Source organism: Equus quagga, chromosome 3 (genome assembly GCF_021613505.1).
Source record: "Equus quagga isolate Etosha38 chromosome 3, UCLA_HA_Equagga_1.0, whole genome shotgun sequence".
Classification (NCBI taxonomy): Eukaryota; Metazoa; Chordata; class Mammalia; order Perissodactyla; family Equidae; genus Equus; species Equus quagga.
In genome coordinates this window covers 114,210,127-114,232,693 of record NC_060269.1, presented here as the reverse complement: position 1 = coordinate 114,232,693, position 22,567 = coordinate 114,210,127, and the positions used below count along the sequence as shown (strand labels likewise).

The window sequence follows — 22,567 nt, the reverse complement described above, 5'->3', positions numbered from 1 at the left end:
GGCCACTGGGGCCATTTGTTGAGCTACTTACTGGGCATTGCAGACGTTACCATGAAACCAATGTTTTTCTAGTCTGAGGAGTTAACTTAAGCCTGTTAGTGTCTGCAGGTCTTATCCACATGGCTACGGTAGAATTGAGCGAGGTCAGTGATTTAGTAGTTCTAAACCCCGCTAAATATACCCCATCTACAAGATGATCGTGACCCAGATGCGCTCACAACTTGTCTCTTAACACGCTGCAGGAAGCACAGTGGGCACACGCTGAAGTCGGGTGGGATTCCCACATTGGGCTCCGGGGGAGATTAGAAACCGTAAATGAATAATTAATGAAGTCCCCATATCTGTTCTGTCGGTTTTACAGGCAGGGGAAGCCACACTGCAATTTTCGGTTCTAAGATGAACTTTCAGGTTTCCACTCTAGGGTTTTAGTTATTCTTACTTTTGAATGAAAATCCACAGCGTGCAGCTTGGGTTTCTGGAAGTCATTAGAGAGAAGGCATGCCAGGGCGTCGTAAGAAAGGGAAGATGTGTAATTCCTGAGCACAAATCTGCTTTGTGCTTTGTTCGATCTGCCTCCCTGCCCCTGTTCTCAGCCCATTTCTAGCTGAGGGAGATCTCTGCAGGGAATGTGGACAGTAAAGAAGCCATGTGGACTTGAGCTTATGCTGTCTTGGGATATTTTATAGTCACCCATAAGAGTCTAAAATCTGGAATTGGAATTAAACGCCCTCCATCCATTTGAACGTTTGGAGGGGTGGCTCTCGGGGGCTTGGGCGGGGGGTGCTGTTGAGGCCTCTGGAGCCTTTGCTGCCCTCAGCAGATGCGGTGGCTGTTATAATGGGGTGCCTTTCATGGGCTTCCAGGCTAACGGATTTTTGCGTAGAAATGGCCATTGTTCGTATAAGCTGCTGCTGTCGCTTCCCTCAGTTCTCTGGGTGAGCCCGTCCCTTCTGGCGGCATCCTATTCAGAGTGTGTTTCCTTTTACAGGGCCCAGCCTAAGCTTCTGCCAGCTTTCATTACCCTCCATCCTCCCAAATGAAGATGAAAAGGTTGTGCAGCTGAACTCATCCTTTTCTCTGAGATGCTTTGGGGAGAGCGAAGTGAGCTGGCAGTACCCCATGTCTGAAGAAGAGAACCCTAACGTGGAAATCAGAAACGAGGAAAACAACAGTGGCCTTTTTGTGACGGTGCTGGAAGTGGTCAGTGCCTCAGCAGCCCACACGGGATTGTACACTTGCTATTACAACCACACGCAGACAGAAGAAAGCGAGATCGAAGGCAGGCGCATTTACATCTATGTGCCAGGTGAGCTGGCGGCGTCCCCTGGACCAAGCTCCTTGTTGTCCTGTCTCTGCTGTTAACTGTGTTAAAGTTTTTTAAAGATATAAAAATAATAAATACTTATTGGAGAAAAATCTGAAAAATTCAGCAGAAGACACAAAATTAATTCCAGATCATTTATATTGTCATTATCAAGAAATTCACTATTAACATTTTGGGACTGTATTAAGTTTTGAAAATCATTTTCATTATGGCCTGTCTTTTATTGGCATTGTGCAAAAAATCTGAAATGCGCTAATTTCTGTTCAGTTCAGTCAAGTTCAACAAATACTTCCTGTGCATTTACTGTGTGTCAGGCACTGCTAAGTGGTGGGGACATAAAAATTCATTAGGTAGGCCCTCTCTTGGAGTTGCTTATAGTTCATTATAATGGCTTCTAAATAACCATGCTGTTTTTCAGAGTTCGATAAGACATATATTTACTCCTGATGAATTGGAAGGGATTTTTTTGTTTTGTTTTAATTAAAAGTTAGGGGGAAGTCCCATACTAATGATGTTGTCTCCTTTCTTCTGAGAAGCAGATGCCAAGATAGGAGTAAGATGGGGTTAGACGTGCAAGGGTTTTATTAGGGGAGAGGCTTAGGAGAGAAAATGGGAGGGACCCAGCAGAGGCTGGGAGACCCATCTGAATGCGTGGTATGTATGATCATGAGTGAAGGAGAGCGGGAAGGAGAGCTGGCACATGAGGCCTAGAGCTCTGTGTAAAGAAGGCCTGGGAATCATCCAGCCTAAGGAGCCCCCGTTCCCCACTGTCATTGGCTGGAAGCATCCCTGGAGGGCGTGGCCTTGGGTTGTGATGGATTTCAGAGCCGCCCCTGGAGTTGGAGGGATGTGTGGTGTTTCTCATAGCAGCCACCCTGGCTGACTAGGCGTAGTCCTCACCTTGGGATGCGTATGGTCTACCGCCCACCTCACATTCCCTGTGTGCTCTTTTGTAATGATCTGTCTCTGTCTCTGTACCTGTATCTCTATCTGTATCTGTATATATTGGCTTCTACCAGGGACAGTTGTTAAAAGAAGGCCCATGATGTTATTTAAACATTGCGTAGACAGTGCATGGTGGTGGGGAAGACTTGCATTTTGAAGGAAGCCCTGGCTGATGTGTTATGGATTTCAAACTCTCTATTTTAACCTGAAATGAACTCGCAGCTTTATTTGCTGGAAGCTTTGCTAACAGAGTTCAAGAATTTGGAACTTGAAACACAAATTCAAGTAATGACAATTTTAGGATGTGGATAGATGAATTAAAGCGAGCTACAGCTAGAGGACTTGGTTTAAAACAAATAAACATATACAAACCATTCACAACTGTCTCCATGCTTGTTGTCTTGGCAGAGATGGAGGAAGGGGATTTCTGAAGTGGGTCTTCCTGCCTCTCCGCCTTTTCTTTTCAAGCTTTTCTCATTGGGTCCTCGTCTTGCTAGACCCTCCTTGCTTTCATGACACTGATCTAGATGAACTTTTCTTCCTAACAATAAAGAGTTTTTTTTCAAAAGGGTGGATATTTAGAATGTCACCTCAACTTCATTCACACATCAATGTCCCCCTGCTGTGAAGAAAATGGTAGGAACGTGGGTTTGTTGAGGTGCATGAGTCTTGGAGTTTGGATCCTCCAAGATTGTCGGAAAATTCTTGTTCCTCCCTTCCCCCAGCACAGACACCATCCGAGCAGGCCCTGCACTGTTGTCACACAGTCCGTCTTTCTATTTGCAAGAATGGAGAGGGAGGGGCCCTTTCTGAAACTGACGCTTAAGACTGTCAGTATTTCTTACCAGAGTAGCTTAAGGAGCTGGTTTTCTTTTGAAAAGGAAATTCTCAGAAAATTATAAATTTTATTTATTACTTGAGAGATTATTTTTCAGTAGCTAGGTTTCTGTACTACTTTTCAATAACACTGACTATAGGCCATAGGAATTTTAGAAAGAAGTATTTCATAATTTAAACATTATGAATTTTTCTCTCTTTTTGAACAGAGTTGCTTATTTTATTGGCCATTTTTTGTTTTTAATAGTTGTTTAAATGTTGATTTCAGTTCCTGGCTAATATTTATATTTATCATCAGTATTTTTTATTAGGGTGCAGGCAATTTGGTATTGTTCATACTTTAAATTACCTTCCAGCTGTGATAATGACTAATGTCAGTGGAGTGATGCCGCTGGATACATGTGTGAAGGTAAAATTCATACCTAATGTGATCAGTGACAGTGGGCTAATTTTTCTGCATATATTCGTAGAGGTGAAATTAATGCCTCATATGTTTTTCTTTCTCTTTTAAACCACAGACCCTGATGTGGCCTTCGTACCTCTAGGAATGACAGACTATTTAGTCATCGTGGAGGATGATGATTCTGCCATCATCCCTTGTCGAACGACTGATCCTGAGACTCCAGTGACCTTACTCAGCAGTGATGGGGTGGTACTCGCCTCCTACGACAGCAGACAGGGCTTTAACGGAACCTTCAGCGTTGGGCCCTACATCTGCGAGGCCACCGTCAAAGGGAAGAAGTTTCGGACCATTCCATTTAATGTTTATGCTTTAAAAGGTACTTGCACCCTTTCCCTCCTTCTTTAAATAAGAGTTACAAGCAAAGTAATCAGATGCAGGTAGGATTTTTTTTTTAATCGTAGTCCCTGGTGATGGAGACCCTGAACCTTTGGGGATTCCAGACCCCACCTGTACCATGCACTGTTGGGCTGCCCTCTGTGGCAACAGTAATATGAAGCTTAGCATGACGAAAGGCAAACGCTTTCTCACCCCTGTAAGATTTCGTATTTCATCAGTTGACTTCAAAATACTGTAAGGAATTCTTTTCTTGCATAAGCCTCTTATTGTTTTACTCACATTCCTGACTACAGAGGCCCTAAAAACAAACACACACCTGTGGAGGTTGGACGCCTTGTTTAACTTCAGTAACTTAAGAAAACTGATTTCGATTTGAAGAAAAGCTTGTAGTTGTAGACTTCTTCCCTTTGATGTCAGCGGTTAATGTGAATGAGAAAATATAATCTGTGTTTAGGTCAGCAGATTTTTTGAACAGTTCCATGAAGGTATGGCAGCAGCCGAGTATGCCCTTAACTCTCATTAAGGGTTTCTTTATGCCAGGCACTGTGCTAGGTTCTAGAAAAGTGCTGAGAATAACTGAGGAGCAGAGTGGGAGAGAAGAGGAGAATAAATGACGGGGGAGGAGCAGAGTACCTGGAGGAGTGATGGTCTCGAAAGGTTCGTTGATTAAATGAACAAATATGTCGGTAAGGTGATTGCGAACAAAGATAGCCATAATCAACCCAAATACTCAGGAGTGTGGTGTTCTGTTTAATTGGAATTTATTTTTACTGTTATTATTTTTTTGTGTGTGTATGTTATCTTGTATTGTAACTAAATGCCAAATTATGTATGCCAACACAAAATCAAGGCTTCTGAGATTTTCAAAATTTGATCTTGATCAAAGTGGTTTGCAAATTATTTTTCAGTAGTTTTCTTTAAAAAAAAACAAAAACAAAAAGCTGAACCTGTAAGATCCTAACTATACTATGGATATTTAGGTCCTTGTGTTTGTTCTTTGCTTAATAGCAACATCAGAACTTGATCTAGAGATGGAAGCTCTTAAGACTGTGTATAAGTCGGGGGAAACGATTGTGGTCACCTGCGCCGTCTTTAACAACGAGGTGGTTGACCTTCAGTGGACTTACCCTGGAGAAGTGGTAGGTACCCTCAAGTCTCCTTGTGGCATGGAGTGGAGCACAGCAGGGTTCAAAAGACCAGCCACTGATGGGCGCATCACCGAGCTTCCCATCTCTACAAGAAGCACATTTGACTAGATGACTTTATGGCCCTTTGAGCAGTGGGAGAGTTTGCGGTGACAAAAGCTGGACCAGGACCTTCAGAATGCATGAACATTGTACACTGAGCCTTCTTTTTCATAAGTCAGAAAGAAATAGGAAGTGTCTATGGCCACAAGATAACAACAAAAAAAATTAGAAAACCAAAAAACTAATGGGTTTTAAAATTTTCTAATTGCTGAGAGTCATTAGTTCTCATTCTTTTGGCTCCCATGCCTTTGGGTTTTGAGGCATTTGATAATGTTGATTGCCTGCCCCCCTTCCATTTCTGCTTCGTTGTCACCCAGGACACTTCTGCCTCCTCCCTTCCTGGTCTTTCTTTGCATGGCTCACGTTCAGTGAATCATTCAGCAAAGACTGAGTGATGTTTGCTAAATCCCAAGCACTCTGCTAGAAGCTGGCCCGTGCACAGAAGGAGGAAGAAGATGGGAGGAGTGGAGATGGAATTGGGGAAAGGGGGCCACATGGCATCTCTGGTCACTGGGGATTTACACTGGGGATTTCTCATTCATTCTGATGCATTATGGTAGGTATATAAAAGAACCAAGTGTGAAAGGCTGTGATGGACCAATGCAGAAGTGATTCACAATGCTTTATACAGCAGCCTCAGGGGGAACAAAAACCATATATATATATTTTTCTCTTCACTCCTGATTTGTAAATAACAGCTCCCTGCTCTTTTTGGCATTTGATGGCTTTTCTTCTTTTATCTGTTTCTCTCCCACATACTTTTGCTGCCTCTTTCTTTCTCTCTGGGGCATCTAATTGGAAGTTGGGCATTTTCAAATATTGCCTTATGAGCCTCATTCATAGTCCAATATATGTACGTTTCCCTGAAATATGAAGCTATTTGATTTTTTTGTTTATACTCGATTGCTTTTAATCCTTAAAACATAAACATTTCTTTTTACTTATTTATTTATTTTTTCCTTTGCTGAGGAAGATTCGCCCTGAGCTAATATCTGCTGCCAATCTTCCTCTTTTTGTATGTGAGCTGCTGCCATAGCATGGCCACCGACAGACGAGTGGTGTAGGTCTGCGCCCAGAAACTGAACCCGGGCCGCTGGAGTGGAGTGCGCTGAACTTAACCACTAGGCCACTGGGGCTGGTCCTTCATTCACTGAAGATCAATTTTTTTACCCCCAAACCAAAGTACATGCTATTTGGCCCAAAAGTCTATAATCAAAGGATCATTTTATATAACACATTTTTTTGTCTAATAATAAAAGTAATGCAGGTTTATTGTTGTAACTTTATAAAGTTTAGAGAAACAGAGGAAAAGCCATTTCCCAGAGCATCACTGTTAATATTTTAGAGAGATAAATCCTTTAAATACTTTGTATACATAGATAAATGTAATAATTAATAGGTATCATACTGTAAATAGTACTTTGTTATATCCTTTTTCCTTTGGCAGTATTGCACAAACCCTTTGCTATGTTATTAAACATCCTTTTAAAACATTTTCTAAGGAACTGGCTTAAAAAAATTTTTTTTTTATTAGACTTTGTTTTTTAGAGTAGTTTCAGGTTCACAGCAGAATTGAGCGGAAGGTACAGGGATTTCCCGTTAGCCCCTGCCCTCCTGCATGGACAGCCTCCCCCATTAGCAACATCCCCACAGGTGGTACGTTTGTTGCCATCGAGGAACCTGGAGTGGTTCATCGTCGTCACCCACGGTCCATAGTTTAACGAGGGTCACTCTTCAGAGCCAGCTTTTTAAAGTCACTTTTCCTCCCTTCTGCTGTAGAAAGGCAAAGGCATCACAATGCTGGAGGAAATCAAGGTCCCGTCCATCAAATTGGTGTACACCCTGAGCGTCCCCGAGGCCACGGTGAAAGACAGTGGAGATTACGAATGTGCTGCCCGCCAGGCCACCAGGGAGGTCAAAGAAATGAAGAAAGTCACCATTTCTGTCCACGGTACAGTCTGCTTTCTGAAATGTCAGTTGTCCGTACTGCTCGGGATCCGCTGTGCGGGAATCATTATTTAATGGAAACTCTTCCCTGTGCAGAGAAAGGCTTCATTGAAATCAAACCCAACTTCAGCCGGCTGGAAGCCGTTGACCTGCATGAGGTCAAACATTTTGTGGTGGATGTGCAGGCCTACCCGCCTCCTAGGATATCCTGGCTGAAGGACAACCTGACTCTGATCGAAAATCTCACTGAGATCACCACTGACATAGAAAAGATCCAGGAAATAAGGTAAAGAAACAGCGTTCCCTAGTCTCCTTTTCTTTTTATTGTTTATCCCTAGATAGACTGTGGTTTGTGTGTGTCTTACATCCCAACCCAAGAGTCAGACTAGAAAACTGAGCATCTGAGAAAGGAGATACTTCAAATCAAGCACCTTTCATGATAACATTGCAGTGTGGTAATAGTATGTTGGTAAGTAGTTAACGATGAAATAAGAAGAAAGAAGAAGTGAAAATCTCTGCTCCCAGTGAAAGACAGGTTCCTGGATCCAGCCAGGGGTGGAGGAAAGAAAGTAAAATCTGGACCCACTTGGATTGAATATATATATTCCGTGATAGCCATCATCCATATTGCAAGTAGACATGCATGGCGATTCCACTGGCAAGTCAATTATCACATGAACCCACTTGAAAGAAAACTTCATTGGCTTAACTTGAAACATTTGCGCTAGTGAGGCCTCCACAGGAAATAAGAGTGGCGTCTGGTTAAATTTGGTTAGGAGAGAACGTACAGTGAGTAGCTGGGACCCCTGCCCTTTTAGTGGACGGTAGGCTGCTCTCATCTCTTAACTAGTGCTGGAGTTCTGGGTCAGTTGCCCTCAGCCTCAGTTTCCTCATCTATAACGTAGGGTTAATCACACCTATGTCCTTCAAGGCAGGGGTTTGGGTCAGATGCCGTTCTGAGGACTCTTGAAGTTTTGAGCTCTGATTAGAATCCAAGAGCAGAAGGGACATCTTGAAGGGCCCGGCTAATCCAGCCCTGCGTCCTTGACAGACAGCATCCCTGAGAGACAAAAGCCAGTCCTCTATGTCAAGGCTTCAGGGAAGAGGAGACAGAACCTCTCTCGTCAGTTCACTTCACCTCAGGATTTGCTTTCTTCTTTCTGAACTAAATTCCACGTGTCATTGAGAAGCGGCGTCTGAGAAAATGGAATTTTACAACCTCTGTAGAACAGTGATAGAAAAAGAAGTGGAATACTGAAGCTGGAGGGCTTTCTGATGACGCGAAATGAAGGTGCACTGAGGTGGGTTGTGCCGAACTTTCCACCAGGCTGTGAGGCCAGAGAGGAGCAGGGTGATCCTGGCACAGTCCACTCTTCAAACGCTTGTGTGAGCGCTGTCGGCAAGCTATAATCATTAGTAACGACAGCACAAGGCTCGCCAAGTGAGTGGTTCAGGAGGGCGGCCTGTGAAGTGTTTCGAGTCCCTCCAGCAGATAGTCCTCTAGCTCCCATTATGGGCCGGGGAACAGAAGGATGACCACAATGGCTCGGGGATGTGGCTTCCTGGAGTGTAGAACTAGTGGATCCTCCGGCTTTCTTGGCTGAACGAGTGTAGAAAATGAACGCCAGAGGATCGTGTTAATAATCAGCACCTGGTGTGCCTGAGGAACTCCAGTCCTGAAGCCGGTCAGTGTGGGGCAGCCGGACAAGACCAGCCCAGCATGCTCTCCTCCCAGGTCCTAGTGCCTGGTGTCTTGGGCTAGAAGACTGCGTTTGCCGGGCACTTTTGAGCCTATGAAATGCTTTCACATGTGTAATTTCACTTAGTTAATTCTCAGGATGACTGTGTGCTATGCATGCTGTTATCCAATGCTACAAATAAGGAAACTGAGGCACGGAGAGTTTCACTGGTGCCCAAGGTTCTCTCACTCCGTGCCCAGGGCTCCTCCTCTCCACTCCAGCTTCTTTTCCACACTGTGATGTTTCATAAAGAAGGACAATGGAATGGACAAATATTTCGGTGATGCGCACACACACACACAGACACACACATGTGTGGCCAAATGTCATTGTCAATACGTATAAGAAATCTTTTGCGGAAACTTCCCTTTAATAAAGTATGAAGAAATATACTTTTCTAATTTATTTTTTTTCACTAGCTTATGGAATCCCGTGCTTTAAAAACATATACAGAAGGTACATTTTCAGAAGCCTCACTCCATTCCTGTCCCCGTCTGTCCAGGTCACCTCTCCTCCTCACCCACAGGGAAATACTTCCATTGGTTTCATTAGGTTCTTATGAAACCTTCCAGAATTTCTTTAAGCGAATACAAGCAGGTAGAAATGTTATATCCTGGTGGTCTTTCCATATCAATACACAGACAGTGTCCTTGTTCTTTCTTCCAATGATGTTCCATTGTTTGGCTGGACCATCTAAATGATGGATATTTAGGGGAAGCAAGTATTTTTTAAAAAGATAAAAATCAAGGGTTTAAAAAAATGGCAAGTTGGGATGTGTTTATTCCCATTCAGGAGCCAGGCCTGACCACCGCTGATTGTTCCTGTAACCCCTAAGTCATTGCTCATCTGAAAATGTCTGGTCTTCTGTTTAAGAATTCAGTGTCTACAACCCGGACCTTCACCATGTAGAAAGTGACATATCAAAAATCCCAGAAAAGCGATGATACAGACAAGAAAAAAAGATATTTTTATTTTTTACAAAACTAAAGTTTAAGTTGAATATGGTAATTGCTTAAACGTTTGGAATTTATTTGGCTACTACTTGCTGAAACAAAGTTCTCTTCTCTTCAGGTACCGAAGCAAATTAAAGCTGATCCGTGCAAAGGAAGAAGACAGTGGTCATTATACTATTGTAGTTCAAAATGAAGATGATGTAAAGAGCTATACCTTTGAACTCTTAACTCAAGGTATGTGAGGGCGGTATTAAGATACTGCTAGCTCAGTGAGTGAGTGTCTCCCAAGGAAAGCCTGGCACTTTTCTCCCAGGTCATTGGAGGGAAAAGCAACACTTTTCATGAGAAGCAGAGACTGGAGATGTCACAGGTCAGGGATAACTTTGTTGGACTTGTGAATTCGCATGATTCTGGGAGGTTCCAGGCTACTCTAGAATAGTCTGACTGGGAATTCCTAGGCTCCAACAACTTCCTTACCATCTGCTTCTCAGTCTGGCACCTTTATTTCTGGGAAGAGTGAAATGATGCTTTTTGGTCCAGATGAGTTTAGATTGTTCCAGAGAGTTTTGGGCTTTTTGCTTAGCTTCTCTTGAAGACGTTCATTGCACAATGGCCTTACTAGAAGGGAGTGCCCAAGTCTGTTTACACTCAGGGTCAGCACCTATTTGCTGAGTACCTGCCACGTGCCAGGTACTGTCTCAGGTGGGCTCATTTGACCCTCACAGTAAATCTGTGATATAGGGATTAGTGTATTTCTAACTTATTTGATGATGGATTAAAAAACATCTTTAAAACCTAATAATATCCCACAGATGCACTGTGGTAAATGATGCTGTAGATTACACTTTAGCTGAATCTGTTAGTTGAATCCCAAGCCATAATATAATTAAGAGTCTCCTTGCTTTTCAAGCCAAATAACCACAGGGGCTGTTTGCTTTCCTACTCCAGATTTGAAACACCACAGGGCACAGATCCCAAAACACTGAAGCTGTGAAAATGCTCTTAACCAAATGGGTCTGTCCAAACTGGAGTGTGATTATGCGCCCAACTCATTTCAGCTGTCTCTCGGGTGGTTACTTGATTTGTGGGTTCGAGTGCCACATAAGGCAGTTCTGAGCTCATATTCCACTTTGTAGTTCCTGGAAGGGTGGGGACACGGACCACTCAATTCCGACTTCTTTCCACCTCTTGCAGTTCCCTCATCTATTCTGGACTTGGTCGACGACCACCATGGCTCTACCGGGGGTCAGACTGTGAGATGCACAGCTGAAGGGACCCCTCTTCCTGACATTGAGTGGATGATTTGCAAGGATATTAAGAAGTATGGAAACCAGATGTTCCTTTTTCATTTGTGGTCAGAATGTTTCTTCCTTGACGCAAAGCACCTCAAATGCATTTTGTTTCTTTTACTGGCCCTTTTTTGTTTTTGTAATTCTTATTTGGCCTAAGTCTCACAAACTACAAGATAGGGTTCCGAACATGGACCTTGTGTGTGTGTGTGCCTGCACGCGCACACGTGTACTTGTGTGTACATGAATACTTGTAAGGAGAAGGTCCATGACTTTTATCAGATTTTCAAAGGGTCTCTAATCTGAAAAGAAGATGAACTTAAAAAACTGCTGCTGTAAGGGGATTTCTACTACCCCGGCCCACATTTTCACCTCCCATTTCTTATATGGTGAACTTTGTTTGCTGGCTAGAATGGCATGTGAACATAAATGAAAATACTGCCCATGTGACTGCTCACTACCTCATTTGCCTACCTGCTTTATTGGTGGCAGTTAACTCATCAGTTCCTCCTTCGTCTCCCATTCCTCAACCTTCTCAAATGGGCACATGAGCGACGTGTTCTCACTTCCGCCCATGGCAACTGTGTTCAGAATCCTCGATTGCTTCCCCCAAAGGCTGAGACTCCTAGACCTACCCCCTCCGAGGGCTAAGGGACCGGACTTGGATCTTGACTGGAGTCGGAATCTAGGTCTCATAGCTCAGTCAGGGGATTGCTCCAACCCAAGTGACACCTTAGGGGCTCTTCAGAGTGTGGGCGGAGAGAAGGGAGGGCCCCAAGACTTTTTGAAGGGGTGGGAAACTGGGATAAACATTCTTGAAATTGAGCTGTTCAGTTTGCTTATGGTTCAAGGCTTAGGATTGGTAGTTCCATTAGATTGAACTTGTTTATCTCTGCCTCACCTTCATAAACAGTTAATTTTCCAGTTATCTACCTGTAGGTTATTCTCTCCTGGGTGTGTGCAAACTAGTTTTAATGTTAACATGCACATAAAATAAGAAAATCAACCTGTAGCATCCCCAAACGTAGACGAGGTCAGAACTGCTTGCCGTCCTAGATCATTCTCACTGCCCCACTCGCCTCCATTACTCCCATTAATTGGCTCTATATTTATGTCCTTTTTCTCTCCAGATGTAATAATGAAACTTCGTGGACGATTTTGGCTAACAACATCTCAAACATCATCACGGAGGTCCACCCCCGAGACAGGAGTACTGTGGAGGGCCGAGTGACGTTTGCCAAAGTGGAGGAGACCATTGCCGTTCGGTGTCTGGCTAAGAATCTCCTTGGGGCTGAGAACCGAGAGCTGAAGCTGGTGGCTCCCAGTGAGTTGCTCCTCAGTCATCAGCTGAGCCCTTTCTTCCTCAGGCAGGACTTTGAATCCTAGATGGGGTCCGATAGGAATGAAGGTCCCAAGGCAGAAATTCAGCTTTGAGTACTCTTGAAGGGCCTCCTCTGGGCACCTGTGTGGGAGCCCTTTCTTTCAGATTCAGATTCAAAACTGCATCTTGCAGAGGCCCCTGGGTACTTTGCTTGTCCAACAGTGTAGCTACCCAGTCTCTTAGTGTGAGCATGTGGAGGGAGAATGAGGAAGGAGGATCTTCTGCCTTGTTGCTCCTTGCAACAGTTGAGACAGGTTGAATTCTTAAAATAAATAAATAAATAATGAAGCTGAAACAATGTAAACAAAATGCAGCCTTTCAAAATAAACTGAAGTTTTGGAACTTCCAGGAGCTCTCAATCTTGTTTATCAGTCTTTGTATTCCAATTCACATTCTGTCTGGGAGATTAATGTTGGAGCACCTTTGGAAAAAGTATTGTGTTCCCAATGGAATTTTGTCCCTTTCTCATCTAAGGGAAGAGTTGCAGTGATTTCATGGGTGTGGATAATTGAGAGATGGTATTGCCCGTCCCTAAAATGCACCAGGCAGCCCTCATGCTTCGCCCCATCTCTTAGTGAGAGATTTCTGGCCCAGAAACAGCCACCCTGCCTTCCTGCCCTCCTGCGTGTTCATGCGAATTCTCCACTGTGCCTTTCTCTCGTCCTCTAGCTCTACGTTCTGAACTCACAGTGGCAGCTGCGGTCCTGGTGCTGTTGGTGATTGTGATCATCTCACTTATTGTCCTGGTTGTCATTTGGAAGCAGGTAGATATTTTCTAAAAGAACTAAAAATCTTTGAAACCAATAAGAACGAGAAGAATAGCAACGTAATTCAGTGCTTAGCACAGAGAAGGAGCTCAGTAATTGTATGTTGAGTGAGTGTTGTTGGATCCTACTGTATCCAGTGGCTTTGCTGCTGCAGTTAAGCTCTGGTGCATTGCAACTTTGGGGATTCACCAGTTCCCTGTCCTGGTCGTTTATAGAAACCGAGGTACGAAATTCGTTGGAGGGTCATTGAATCAATCAGCCCTGATGGACATGAATATATTTATGTGGACCCGATGCAGCTGCCTTATGACTCGAGATGGGAGTTTCCAAGAGATGGCCTCGTGCTTGGTAAGCTCCTCCCGGGTGGTCTCGCAAGGCTCCCTTTTGATTTGTACACAACTTTACTCTATAGGCCTGGGGAGGAACAGGGACCTGAGCTGGTGATGAGTGAGAGCGAGGGAATAGAAATTGGCTTCCAGAAATACTTTTCTGTCTTGAAAATGAGTTCACTGAATCACTGCAATGATTTTTTTTTAATCTCATTCTATAGCAAATTATAGTTAAAGAAAATTTTACAAAGGGAGAAGAGAATTTGAGGCGGGCTGCCACTTCCAATTTGCTTTGGAAATGACACAAATTGAAAAGGAGGTGAATTTCTGTGACTGAAAAGAACAGATGAGAAATGCATGAGGATAACCACAAAATATATTTTTATCCAGTACATTCTGAAGATGTATGATACTTCTTTAGAATATATATGTTTAGAATATAGAATATAAAAATATAGGTGCATTTTAAAGCAAAAACACGTAAAAATAATCAAGCCAACTTATGACACGCTTTTCAAATATTTCAATCTTGGGCTGAGACCAAGTACATAAACTTTAGTCCAGGGGATTTTTTTCTTTTTTAAATCACATCCTGAATGAATGGAGACAGGACAAAGACAAATGAAAGTTAGAGCTATGAATATTCTAACGGTATGTACTTTGCAGGATGCCAAAGGCGGTTTTTAATTATCCGCTTGTCTCATTCCAAAAACAGCAAGGTTAGGTCTTGTAGAGAGTTACTTAAACTGAAATCAAACAAGACACCTGAGCTGCTCCCAATTTCAAATACTTATACCTGGGGACTAAGCTTTCTTTATTATATTTTGCCCCGATTTACCAAAAGGAATGAGGCGCTTAGGGAAGTTAAAAAGCAATAAAATATGGGGAAAAAAAGGGCAACATCCCTAATCTGCCAAGAGGCATTTCTGTGTCTTGCTGCTCCTGTGTATTCGCAGGTTGCTATGGAAGCAACTCCTTTCCAGGTACGGTTTCCAGCAGTGCAGACAGGCAGTCAGAGGCAGTGTTGGCTGTTCGTGTCCCCTGTGAGCTGAGTCTGCCCTTGACTTGGCTCTCCATGGTGAGACTGACCACTATGGGAAATGTTCCTTTAGACTGTTAGCTTTTTGAGAATGGCGGCCACAGCTTCCATTTCTTTTTGTCTCTCCCAACATGTAGCAAAGGGCTGTGCTTCCAGGGCGTGTTGAGTCTTTGCTGTTTCTGCTCTCCCTGACAAATAGACAGTGAGGACACCAGCTGGAAGTTTATTTCATCACTCCTTGGAATCAGGGATATCTCGAATACTGAAGTATTTCCAGTGGATAAGGATTTACTGATGCAAAAGATGCCCCTGTTTGCATGTGGAAAACAGAAGGGTAGAGACCCAGGGGGTTTGGGCAAGAGCCACAGAAAGCAAGTACAAGGAGCCCACGGTCTAGCTCAGCACGCGAACTGGTAGACAGAGTGCTCACACCGGGGAGGGCTGCACCCTCCTTTCCCCCCCGTCTGTTTTCCTTTCCCTTGCAAATGTTATTTGACAAAAGCAATTATACTAATTTCCTTCCCTGTGGGCTCAATTCTGGTTTTGACATGATGACTTGGAGGAATCATTATGCTTACACTGTACAGGAAAAACACCGCCCAGCTGTGCACCCCCGATGCTGGTAAATAAAGCTGCTGAGACGCCTGACTTCTGTGTATGTTAATGGTTCTGGTTGCCCACAGGTCGTATCCTGGGATCTGGTGCATTTGGGAAAGTGGTCGAAGGAACCGCTTATGGATTAAGCCGGTCCCAACCTGTCATGAAAGTAGCTGTGAAGATGCTAAAACGTAAGTGCCCCTTCCTGGGGATTTTTTGAACATGGAGCTATTAAGTGAATTGCTCAAAATCACACAGCCAGTAAATGCCAAATTTAACTAGATCTTGCTTCTCTTGAGTCTAGGTTTTATGTGTATTTAGACTCTTTCATCCATTAAGTTTATGTAGCTTGTTCTTGTTGCCTGTATGTTGGAAAACCAAGAATTGTTATTTGTAGTGATGTCTTTTTATCCTAAAGACTAGAGATTAGTCGTGAGAGTATCTGTTTCTCTTTTAGACTCTTTTCAAATAGAATGATAATCCAGTCACTGGATTAGCCAGGTTTTGGCTTTTTCTAGGAAGTAGGTAGCTCAGTTGAGCTGATATGTGATTTATTTCTTCAACAGCCACAGCCAGATCTAGTGAAAAACAAGCTCTCATGTCGGAACTGAAGATAATGACTCACCTGGGGCCGCATTTAAACATTGTGAACTTGCTGGGAGCCTGTACCAAGTCAGGTAGGCTTATTGACCTGGGAGTGAGGGTTGCCTGTGGTTGTGAAAACTGCTGAACCAGGCTTTTTAAACCCCTGCTCTCTACCTCTAAAGATGCCAGCAAATAGAAGTCCCTTGAATGGAGTTGACTGGATTCCACTGAACTGATGGAAGCTCATTGTTTTTGAGCAACATCTCTTGCCACTGCAAACATAGCCATTCATGGCTTTTCTCTTCTTCATTTTCATACTCATCTCCTAACGGGTTTTGGTCTCCACAGGCCCAATTTACATCATCACAGAGTACTGCTTCTATGGGGATTTGGTCAACTATTTGCATAAGAATAGGGACAGCTTCCTGAGCCACCACCCAGAGAAGCCAAAGAAAGAGCTGGACATCTTTGGATTGACCCCTGCTGATGAAAGCACACGGAGGTGGGTGCAGAGCGATGTTGCTGTGAATCGTGGTCTTACGAGCCTCACCAGTGAGGAGAACGCTTGTCCTGAGAGAGGCCACACCTGCAGATTCGGTGCCAGGATGTAGCAAGACTTAGAGTCCAGTTACCCTGCCCCTTCATCCCTGAGATACATGATGCCTGCTGGCGTTTGGACTGGGCTGTCACTCGGGGAGCCTTGCTGATAGGTTTGAATGAGAGCGAGAGTTGGAATCATTCTGGGAGCCATTCTGCTGTTGATGTGTGGTTCACTTAGGACCTATAAAATGCAGCTCTGACCAGGGATGCCTCGGAGCTTGTATCTTGTGAGAAAGTGTCTGAGCATCTCTAAGCTTGATATGCTGGTCCTTGCTGAACCTGGGCCTGTAAATTAAGCCAATGATAGTGATCCCCACTGTAGAAACCTGTCAGTGGCTATAAAGATCTCTGTAGATAGGAAGTTCTGTAACATCAGAAAGTCCAATGAGTTCCTTCATATTAAGTTACTTGATGGCCACCAAATGGGTGCTAAATGGGTGCTAAATTTATTGAGTAGCAGGAATTGTCTGCCCAGGCTGCATGTCACGTAGCACAGGTTCATGGCCTGTGAATTGAAAAACAGAAAGAATAAAGATGGACTTAATGTAATGTAATTTTCAAACTTTAAATGTAATAGACATAAAATTTTATAAGCCTCTGGGAGCCCCACTGTCTTGGATTTGGCTCTTCAGGATGTCTATGCTCCTGCTGAAGATGTGCAGGACACTGACACTGAAAGCAAACAGGTAAATAAATAATAATAATGTTAGGCAGCTAACATTTGTGGCGCCCCTGTGCCAGGTACCATTCCAAATATCCCCCGAGTCTTTCCCATCTTTGTAAATGGGATTCATTCTACATCCTCAGAGAGTGCTTCCTTAGCCCCCAGATTGGGTCGTTTTCCTTGTCTGCTGTCAAAACCTTTCTTCCTTCACAGCACACCTGAGTTGAGATGCTTGTTGATTAGTGCTCATCTCCCCAGCAAGCCTACCCCACGTGAAGGGTGTGGGTTGGTTTTGCTTTTGCTCACCCCTGTTGCCCCGCACACTGTAGGCACCTGGTCATCATCTGCTGGATGTTGAATGACTACTCCAGAGGGGGACCCCTGGTAAGGGTTCTTTTTCTGTTTTTACAGTTATGTTATTTTATCTTTTGAAAACAATGGTGACTACATGGACATGAAGCAAGCTGATACCACACAGTATGTCCCCATGCTGGAGAGGAAAGAGGTTTCTAAATATTCGGACATCCAGAGGTCGCTGTATGATCGCCCAGCCTCATATAAGAAGAAAGCTATGTTAGGTAAAAGTCTGTGCTCGCTCTTTGGGTGTTGTGATCTTCCAGTGGTTTACTGTGATGTGTAAAATACTCAGAAGAAAGTGAGAAGCGTGGTAAGTACAACTACCAGTCTGCATGGTCCCTAAAGGCAGGTCTGCACAACCAAGTCTGTGACATGTTTTCACAGGTTTGTAGCCTGTGTGTTGAAAAGAAGAAAAAGAAGAAAGAGACTTCATATAATGAATTTTTCAGACTATAATGTAGTCATTGTAAAGAATTAGTTATTCTGATAGAATGATCTTTCTTTCTTTTTTGGTGTTAACGTTATGTTTTTCTTTAGTTAATGAGAGTGTGGTGATAGCTGGTGTTTTTTCCCTCGGTGCCCTTATTTGGCAAAATTAAGATTTGGCAATCTTATATTGGTTCCTAATATTATTTTTTAAATTTAGTTTTATATCTCTGATATCTATGAGTTCAATAGACCCTGCTTTTAGCTTTGCCAGTATCCAATTTGTGATAGAAACTGGAAAGCAGATGATTTGAGGTTTTATTTTCTGACAGGGGCATTGAGTGTTTCTACTGGATGTTGTTTGAAGGAAGATCCGTCTGTTTGCAAAGCAGATGAGCATGTGGCAGGGTTGAATTGATTGATAAACTCCGGGGAGCCTAGCTGATGCCCAGACCAGATGGAATGTCCCACATCTGCTGGGAGGTGGCCCCTCCAGGGTTCTAGCCTCATCACAGGCTTGGAGGGGGAACGGGAGGGTGCCTACTAATGAGTCTGATGTTGACTTGTCCCTGCTCTTGTATTATTGGGTGTGAGCCCTCCCTTTGGTCACTGCAAAAAAATGTTGAACTGCTATAGAAATTGTTTTGGAAATCACTAATGCGCTCTGAATGCTTTCAAGGTTCTTAAGTGAAAGGTACAATCCATTAAAAAAAAGAATGTGCTTGTTTTGCAAAGCTCAGTACGCATTAATATTTTCCACTGCTGCAGTTCCAAGTTCCACGCACTTCCCATTGCCAAGTGGGTAAGCTTCCAGGCCCTTTTTAAAGATTAGCCAATGAGAGTTGTCGGAACCAGTGCTTCCTCTCCCCTCCCGTGTTGTTAAAAATAGTTTACATTGCTTCCCAGGCTGGACCTGGCTCCGGACTGCAGGGGAAGCTGATTCATGCACAGCCCAGGCCTGCTGGCAGGCAGACTGCTGCTTTCTGGCCTTCCCCTCGCTGGCTGGAAAAATGTGAATGGCTGCAGCTACTCTTGACTTGCCTGAAAATTTTCAAAAAGAACTGAGAACTGCTGGCCTGGGTTGCCTTCTTCCTCGAAAACCCTGGGACCCTTCCAGATGGGACTAACCGGGGAAAGTGGACACATTAGAAACAAAGGGAACTAAACACAAAGTCATTGGCACTGATCTTTAAGATTGCTACCTCAGGTCTGACTGGTGGGTGATTTTATTCACAAAATAAGTCAGCTACGAGGAAGGTGGCTTTAAAAAGAAAAAAAGCAATTCCTGGAAGCTACTTTTTCAAAGGGCCCTCATGTACATTCATCATGGAAGATTTTAGTGTGTGTGTGTAGTTTAAAGGTGGCTGAAGTGATTTGCTAACTAAAAAATTTGCAAGGCAAACAACAAAATATGTGTGAGACCCCGGTAGGTTGGTTCTTATGGAGATATATGTTTTTTAACCAGATATGTGTTTCTGCTGATACATTTCTTTTTTAAGATGGAAGCTTTGCATAGTTTAGATACCCACCTGTGTGGTCTAGAAATTGTATAAAAAATAATTTAGATATGTTTTTTGGACAAGCCTCAGTAGCCTGACAAGTGGCCCAGCCCTACGAGAGTGTCACAGGGGGTGATGTTTCATGGGATTCACTGGGACCAACACACTTAATTCCTTTTCTGCAGACTCAGAAGTCAAAAACCTCCTTTCGGATGATAACTCAGAAGGCCTAACTTTGCTGGATTTGTTGAGCTTCACTTATCAAGTTGCCCGAGGAATGGAGTTTTTGGCTTCAAAGAATGTAAGTGTGTTCAAGATCTTAGATCTGGGCCACAGATCTCAGAGTGAGGTTTGCGTGGAAGGTAGATCTTGGAAGACCAGTAGCAACGGCTGCTTCTCTCTTTCCTCTTCTCCAAAGCAGAGCAGGGAGGTGGACATCCTCTGGTGTCTACTTTTCTCCAGAGCTTTCTCCCTCTTGGGAGTGGTTGGGATGAGAGCCTGGGGGAGGTGAGCTCTTTGTACCAGGACAGCCTCACTGAGGTGTGCCAGGCAGCTCCGTGTGCTATCACGAAGTGGCCCCCGGCAGGGGTGATGCTGTCTGGAGGCAGGTAGATTGACCCTGACATTGTTTCTTCTCTTTCTGGGCAGTGTGTCCACCGGGACCTGGCTGCTCGCAACGTCCTCCTGGCACAAGGGAAAATTGTGAAGATCTGTGACTTTGGCCTGGCCAGAGACATCATGCATGATTCCAACTACGTGTCCAAAGGCAGCGTATGTGCTCTCTCCCCTCATTTGGCATTGTCACGCTCCCTCGCTCGAATCTCTGAAGTCAGGTGTTGCTTCTAGCCACTTGGTGCCCATATTTTTAACATCGAGTCCATGAGACTCATGAATGGGCTTCAGGGGGTCAGTGTGAAGCACAGACTCTGTGGCCAGACTGCCTGGGTGTGAGCACCAGCTCCAGCTCTCACCAGTGTGGGATTTGTGGCAAGTTACTTAACCATTCTGTGCCTCGGTTTCCCTATTTGTAGCTGGGAAGTGATAACAGTACCTATCTCCTGGGTTGCCATGGGATAATAAATCAGTGAAATCATGTAAAATGCTTAGGACAGTGCCTGGCACAAAAAGCACCCAATAAGTGTTGACTATTAATATGTAAATTGTTTGGTGTGTGTCCATACGTGCATTTCCAAGGAGGGCATCTCTAATTTACCGAATTTTCAAAAGGTGTCTCTGACCTCTAAAAATGTTAAAAACATTTGAGTTAATATATCTTGGAAGCATAATTTCCTTAAAGATAGCCATTCTTCCTTATACCTGAGCCTTTCTCCCCACCTCTTCCACCTCTAGGCAGATAAAGTCACTTGGGCTACATCTGCCCTCTTTTGGTACCATTCTAACCACCCCACTGCACTGGTCCTGAGACACCTATGGGGTTGCTGCATCTGCCTAGAGAAGGATGCTGACCTGTGTCCATGCTCTGTGTGTTTCATGTACTGTGTGGCCATGACCTGTAGCTTCAGGCACTCTGAACAAACCAATGGACTTTGGTGGTGCCAATTTCTCACCCGTCCGTAAAGGTTATGAATCTCCGTTATCTCCTTAGCCATCTCAGAGGACCGAAGGCGCAGCTCCTTTATGTGTCTGCTTCAGTTTACTGTTTCCCCTGAAGGTTGGACCAGCCTCGCAAAAGAGGCTGCAGAATTATCATACTGTCGCGCTCTTTGTAGTGGTAGGAAATGACCACTTCTTAAAGTTCAAAAACGTAACTGACTTTCAGATCACTGGATCTGTTTCTTAGTTTTATTCTTAGGAACACCTGAAAAGAGAGGACAGGTCCATTCAGGGCTCACACTTTTGGGTCGAAATTCAGGGTTAGATATTTTTGGATGTTATTCCTTTGGAGGACATAGAGGCAACATCGCCCATTCATCACTCGTCAGATATTTATCGGGCACCCACTAGGATGCCAGGCCCTCCTCTGCATGCTGAGAGTACAGCGGTGAACAACACACACAGGAAACGCTTGTGTGGGGCAAGGCTATCACTGCAAGTTGTTACTAGGCCTGAGAGAACCCCGTCCCACTTCTGCTGCTGTGGATCCTGGTGTGTCCGCTGGGTTTAATGTCCTCCCTCCCTCCCCGCAGACCTTTCTCCCTGTGAAGTGGATGGCTCCTGAGAGCATCTTCGACAACCTCTACACCACGCTGAGTGACGTCTGGTCTTACGGCATTCTGCTCTGGGAGATCTTTTCTCTTGGTATGGGCCTGACATCTCTGCTTGTCTGGGTTGTTCTGGAAGAGCACTGGAAGGGAAACACTGTGTTTTTCCAAGCTCCAGGAATGTAAACAATGTGAAAATACCCGGTGTGACGCAAGTGTGCTGCAGCCGATTTATGTCACACATTGTACTCTCGTGATGTCTGGGGTGTGCCCATGCGGACTGAGATGGGGGTCTTGGGGGGCTGTGCCCTCACCCCTAGCCTTTGCCCTCCCTCTCCTTTGGGCTATGCTAGAGTGACTTTCTCCCACTGGAAATGCTCCTGTTGACATCCACACACCAGCTGCTCTTTCATCTTGGACTTTGGGTTAATGGGTTCACCAGTGCAGAGCTGCCCACCCCCTCACCTTATGGTGATCACGCTCACGTGAAACTAGTGTGGGGAAGAAAAGGGCGTGACTCTCCTTCCTGGTCATCATTCTGGAGGAGAGAAAGCTCCCATTCATTCATTCATTCATTCAGTCAGTCACCAGGTACTAAACAACACAGGTGCCCCATGCTGCCAGGCGAGGGCCCGAAGAGAGGGGTGAATTAGGACCCTGACCTGCAGACAGTTCATCTGGGGAGATGAGACTTACATACTTAGTGATACACTGTGTGGTCCTAATTTAAAATTGTAGCGGGAGTCCAGAGGAAGGAGAAAGGAGTCCTGGACTAGTTTTGGAAGGCTTTAGAGAGGAAACTAAACTTGACTTGGCTTTGACCATAAAAATGTGAACTATTTCATGAATTTACTGTCATCCTGATGTGATAGTGAAGGTCCTCCCTGCCTGGTCTCCTTTTTCTGTCCTAGCTCTCTCTCCATGGATGTCACATGGGTCAGCCCAGTGTGTGCCTTCACTGAGTCTCACACTCCCTTAAGAGCAGAGAATTATCTAGACATTTCAGACCCCAACTTTGACTTTTGCTTTAATTGTTTGAGCATTTCTGGTGAAAATGACTCTTTTGGCCTCTGATTCAGAA

At 44.2% G+C, this 22,567-nt stretch overlaps 1 protein-coding gene across 4 annotated transcripts in view; it reads left to right on the top strand.

Moving 5' to 3' along the window:
• Window positions 1-22,567, top strand: part of PDGFRA (platelet derived growth factor receptor alpha) — a 43,678-nt gene that overhangs the window by 10,554 nt on the left and 10,557 nt on the right. For all 4 annotated transcript variants that reach the window (XM_046655833.1, XM_046655836.1, XM_046655834.1 and 1 more), the window contains exons 3-19: window positions 989-1,306; window positions 3,625-3,885; window positions 4,914-5,044; window positions 6,932-7,103; window positions 7,196-7,385; window positions 9,910-10,025; window positions 10,986-11,112; window positions 12,211-12,404; window positions 13,131-13,225; window positions 13,444-13,576; window positions 15,280-15,384; window positions 15,760-15,870; window positions 16,127-16,280; window positions 17,454-17,620; window positions 19,510-19,625; window positions 19,973-20,095; window positions 21,472-21,583. In XM_046655833.1, coding sequence (XP_046511789.1) covers window positions 989-1,306; window positions 3,625-3,885; window positions 4,914-5,044; window positions 6,932-7,103; window positions 7,196-7,385; window positions 9,910-10,025; window positions 10,986-11,112; window positions 12,211-12,404; window positions 13,131-13,225; window positions 13,444-13,576; window positions 15,280-15,384; window positions 15,760-15,870; window positions 16,127-16,280; window positions 17,454-17,620; window positions 19,510-19,625; window positions 19,973-20,095; window positions 21,472-21,583 — 2,625 coding nt within the window. The remainder of the gene's footprint in view (window positions 1-988; window positions 1,307-3,624; window positions 3,886-4,913; window positions 5,045-6,931; window positions 7,104-7,195; window positions 7,386-9,909; window positions 10,026-10,985; window positions 11,113-12,210; window positions 12,405-13,130; window positions 13,226-13,443; window positions 13,577-15,279; window positions 15,385-15,759; window positions 15,871-16,126; window positions 16,281-17,453; window positions 17,621-19,509; window positions 19,626-19,972; window positions 20,096-21,471; window positions 21,584-22,567) is intronic.